This window comes from Mus pahari, chromosome 21, assembly GCF_900095145.1.
Source record: "Mus pahari chromosome 21, PAHARI_EIJ_v1.1, whole genome shotgun sequence".
In the NCBI taxonomy this organism is placed as follows: domain Eukaryota; kingdom Metazoa; phylum Chordata; class Mammalia; order Rodentia; family Muridae; genus Mus; species Mus pahari.
The window spans coordinates 20,129,289-20,134,257 of record NC_034610.1 but is presented as its reverse complement, the minus strand read 5'-3'; the positions used below and the strand labels follow the sequence as shown (position 1 = coordinate 20,134,257).

General features: G+C 51.3%; 1 protein-coding gene across 1 annotated transcript; it reads right to left on the bottom strand.

The window, feature by feature from the left end:
* Nucleotides 1-35: 35 nt before the first annotated feature.
* Nucleotides 36-1,679, bottom strand: C21H16orf91 (chromosome 21 C16orf91 homolog). The gene is made up of 2 exons (XM_021221704.2): nucleotides 1,612-1,679; nucleotides 36-1,532 (listed from the first exon to the last, which is right to left on the bottom strand). The coding sequence occupies exons 1-2, from the start codon at nucleotides 1,641-1,643 to the stop codon at nucleotides 1,142-1,144; spliced, it is 423 nt and encodes a 140-aa protein (XP_021077363.1). The 5' UTR covers nucleotides 1,644-1,679; the 3' UTR covers nucleotides 36-1,141.
* Nucleotides 1,680-4,969: the final 3,290 nt, after the last annotated feature.

Sequence of the window (4,969 nt, the reverse complement as noted above, 5' to 3'; positions counted from 1 at the left end):
AGGAAGGAAGGAAGGAAGGAAGGAAGGAAGGAAGAGAAAGAAAGAAAGAAAGAAAGAAAGAAAGAAAGAAAGAAAGAAAGAAAGAAAGAAAGAAAACAAGAAAGATATGTAGTAAGTGTCCCCAGTTATTCTGCTCATGAGTTCAACTGCCCACATCCCTTCAGAGAAGTTATCAGTCTGGCAACACCGAGAAACCGAAACTGCTACATGAAATGTGACTCCTGCCCCCCCCCCCAAAGGCAATTCTATGTGAGCTAGAAACAGACCTCATTGGTAGGCTAGCACAACAGACTCCTAAGTTCAACCCCAACACTGTGAAAAGACAGAAACAAAAAGCCACTATGTTATTGAAAAATGATTTTGTTTTGTTTTTTTGAGACAGGCCCTCCCTATGTAGCCCAAGTAGACCCCAAACTTAGGATTCTCCTGCCTCAGTTTCATAAGTGTTGAGATGACAGGCATACACTACCGCTTCTGTCAAGTTTTTGTTTTGAGTTCTCAAGTGGGAATGAAAAGAAGAAGAAAAACAAAAGATGGTAGCAGAAACAGTCTGATCTCTAAGTCTGCGGCAAGGCTGGTCTACAAAGCCCCAGATCTAGGCCAACCAGACCTATCTAGGGAGACTGTGTCTCAAAACAAACAAACAAACAAACAAACCAAAGCCTACTTGATGAAAGGGGAGGTGAGAAAATTGAGTTCATTAGACTTTACCAAATATATTTTCCATTTGTTAGTTTTTAAAATAGCTTCAACTGATGTTGCACACACCATAGCTTATTACACTTCTGCAGTTAGTCTGTCTCGGAAAGCGAATGAACTTCAGGGCACACCTCCACCAGAACAACTCTGGAAACATGATTAGGCTGTATGCACACATCACAACTCAACAGCATAAGGTGCACCCAAAACCTTTTCTATGAACCTCAAAAGTTCTTTGGACGTAATCACTGGGCATTGGATGTTCGGCAAAGATCAGATTTCGAGCCTCCAACTTTGTGCTGTGTTCTTCTGTCTCAGGGCCAAGAGCACCATCCAAGTCCTTTAACCAACGAGGACATGCGCAGAACCAGTTCAGAAATCGTCAAATTCGACGACAAAACAGAAGGACGGCTGCCTAGTCCCTTCCTCAGCACGCACCCTGCTACGTTCTAGCCCCGAAGAGGGCCGGAGCTTCAAGCTCCTCCGGAGGACCTTCCGGCTCCTCCTCCTCCTCCTCCTTCTCCTCCTCCTCCAACACCCGTCGCAACCACTGGTCCATGCCGCTCTCCTCCCTCTGGTAGCACCACACGACCAGAGCCACGAGTGTGAGGGTGAGCGGCAGCACTTTCCACCAGGGCCGCTGCTGCGGCTTCCCCAGGGAATGCTCCACCGTCCAGCGGATCGGGGTGGCTTTGCTGCCGGAAAACTGGATCGGGAGGTTGGGGTCCTCGTCCTCCTCTTCCCTGGCTGCAGGCTGAGCTGGAGACCGACCACGGGGCGGCGGATGCAGGCTTCGCGAAGCCCAGCCCACGAGCCGCAGAGTCCGGACCGCTCTGGAAGAGAGACAGCAGTAAGCGTCCCGGAGCCTCGGCCGCCTCCCACCCTCACCCACCGGCACCTCACGGCTCTCACCCCGCGGCCCGTGAGCACAGGACACGGTCCATAGCGACCTCGACGCGCACGCTGAGGCGCACCGCGCTTTCGTCACTTCCGTCGCCCCAAACCGGAAGCCGAACTTCTCAGTCAGTTTCACGACTACAAAACGTGGGTCTAGCCGCGCAACGGAAATGATGCATTTCCTCTCGCTAGCTCTTCCGCCTCGGGCCCCGCCCTGATGGCCGTCAGGGCGGCTTACGGTTTGTGTAGTTCTGGGTCCCTCCATGGAGACCTGAGCCGGCGCGGCGGATTGAAAGTGAAGCCGACTCGGCTCTCGGAAGCGCTTGGCCCGAGGCTGTTTAGTGTGATGCCCACGATGCCCACAGACTTGAGAACCCGTGGCATCTGCTGGCTTCTTTCCAGGACCATCGTTCGGGAGGGACTTGGTCCCTGTTCTCCAGGAGCGCGTCTTCCATTCCCTGCGCTCCATCCGAGCTCTCAGGCCCAGAGGCGGGAAACCCTCGCGCCTTAGACGCCTCCCGGCCCGGCCGTCACTTTGAAAAGGCTTGTAGAAACATCACCTCCACCTAGACTATCCCAGGTCCCCAGGATCCATTTGCCTTCAGGGAGAATGGAAATGGCTCTGTATAGACCATAGGCTGACCAGACCTCGGACAGCCTACAGGAAGGCGATTCTGAATTACACTCCCATAGTTTACGTGCGCCTGGTCTTTTGAGCTGGAAACTGATTGAAGCTCTGTGCATCGTCAGAATCAGCCAGGCAACCTTGTAATCCCAATACTGTGGAGGCAGATAGAATCACTGGTCCCAAACCAACTTGTACTACGCAGCTAATCAAAACAAAACAGAAAAAAACAAACAACCTCTCCCCCTATCTCATGGGGCTGTGAGTTCCTTTCTGGGCAAGCAGAGTCCCCATGATTTGTTTTGCTCAGGAGGTGATAGTGTCTGAGGGCTCCAGACACTAAAAGGACCCTTCAGCCTTTTGACTGTTAGTGATGTACACGTTCCTGCTAGAGTGAGGCCCAGTCTTACACAGCACTCCAGGAAGGTAGAGGGTGCCCTCACGAGGCAGCGTAGAGGGGAGAGGCACCTGTGCAGCAACCTGGCTGAAGACATGAAGTTCAGCTACGAAAACCCAGCCCAACTGTGCTGTTTTCACTTGAAACTCCTCTGCTGGAGACTGGACTTGAACTTCTCCCCATGCAGGGAAATAGGGGCCTGAAATCAATTAGATCCAGAAGCTTGGGGGTAAATTTGCACCTGTTGCAACTGCAGGATTTGTGAGCAGCCTGCAAACTCACTTGCCTTGTTCCCTGCAGGTGGTTTTGCCCGCTCTTTGCTCAAGGTCTTCCCACCTGCGGCAGCACACTCTGTTATCCTGAAGGTGACCATAGTTTTTGGATGTTTACTGCTTTGTGGGAAAGAAAGGGTCCTGGGAAATGCCCTTACTCTGAGCTGTAATCTAGCCCAGGATGGAACAAAATCAGGAGCCTCCTGTGCCCAGGGTAGTATGCTGCTCCCCAGTTTCTTACAATGGGAAAAGCCTCACATTCTGTTCTTCCTCAAGGCACTCTCACTGAGTTAGAGCAGGAGCAATGATAGAGATGTAGGGAGCCCAGCAACACTGAGAGCCCCCCCCCCCCCATACACTGAGAGGCCCAACCTAGGACCCTGGCTAAGAGCTGCTGTGTCAACAGAGGCACCTGTCTACCCAGGTCCTCCTCCCTGGGCCCCACCCCACCTGTTCAGAACCCCACACTGCTACACCCATTTCCTGGCAAGGACCTCACAGAACCCAGGCCCCTAACTATAGGTGACATGCAAACCAGGGAGAGCTTTCGAAGGAACTGGAGCTCAAGGGCCCTGAAGTTAAAGGGAAGTAGGCTTCCGACTAGATCCCATAGGGGAGCCAGGCTCGAGCTGCACAGGACAGCCCATGGGACCAGAACAAGGAGGTACAGCAAGAGCTAGAGCTTCACTCTGGGATGGACTAGCCTCTGACAATGACCAATGAGCCCATTTCAGTGTCAGTGACTGTCTCAGATCAGAGGCAGAAAGACATTTTAGGGGTGGCAAGACAGGTGGCTCAATCTGTGAAGTACCATGCAAGCATGAGGCCCTGAGCCTGAGCCCTACCAGACACATAAGAAGCTCTATGTATGTTTGTAATTCCAGCTCTGGGGATGCAGAAAGAGGGATCTGTGGAGCCCTCTCATCACCCAGTATGGCTTAACTGGCAAGTCCCAGGTCCCAGTAAGAGACCCTCACTCAGAAACAAGCTGAGTAGCTCCTAAGGAACATCACCTCTAGTCTCCATGCACCTGCACACATGGGACCTACACACACACACACACGCACACACGTGCACATACATGCACACACATGTATACACACGCATATGCACATGCACACACGCACGCATGCACACACCAATCATGTATCTTCCTGGGGCTGGCATTGCTGTACTGGAGTGAACAGTGTTCCCATGCCTGAAAACAAGATTGGAACCTTGCTTAGTTGCAAATGAGATGGTTTACAAAGATGCCATACTGGTGAAAATAGGCTGCAAATCCACTGTTAGGATTTTCAGAATGCGGTTTCAGATGAGAAGGCAAGTCACAGGGCAGTAGGAGAGTCCCGGGATGTTAGGAAGCAGGAGCCAAGGATCCCCCCCACCCCCTGCTCTCAGGAGGAGGGAGAGGGACCAGGAATAATCTCCCCAAACTGTAGCAAGGGGCATTGAAATTCCAGGCTTCCAGATTATTGGGAATACTCCTTTTTAACTTTTTACAAATATTAAGCTGGGCAGTAGTAGCACACACCTTCAGTCCCACTAGTTGGGAGACAGAGGGGAACCTGATCTATGGAGTGAGTTTCAGCATAGCCAGGGCTACACAGAGAACTCTGTCTCAAAAAACCACAGCAGTGGTGGCGCATGCCTTTAGTTCCAGTAATTGGGAGGCAGAGGCAGGTGGATTTCTGTGAGTTCAAGGCCAGCCTGGTCTACAGATTGAGTTCCAGGACAGCCAGGACTAGATAGAAAAACCTTGTCTTGAAAAACAAAGCAAAAGAAAAGAAACGAATTTTAAGTCTAGCTTATGTGTATATGTTTTGCAATGTGTGTATGTATGTATGTATGTATGTATGTATGTATGTATGTGCTCTGTGTATGTGACTGGTGTATACAGAGCCAGAAAGTTCACTGGATCCTTTAAAACTGGAATTAGGTTCAGTTGTAAGATACCATGTGGGCGCCGGGCGTGGTGGCGCATGTCTTTAATCCCAGCACTCGGGAGGCAGAGGCAGGTGGATTTCTGAGTTCGAGGCCAGCCTGGTTTACAAAGTGAGTTCCAGGACAGCCAGGGCTATA

Coding starts and splice junctions, on each gene's coding strand:
- C21H16orf91 (XM_021221704.2), bottom strand. CDS start 1,643: ATGGACCGTGTCCTGTGCTCACGGGCCGCGGG. Junction 1,533..1,611: donor CTGTGCTCACGGGCCGCGGG/GTGAGAGCCGTG, acceptor TCTCTCTTCCAG/AGCGGTCCGGACTCTGCGGC.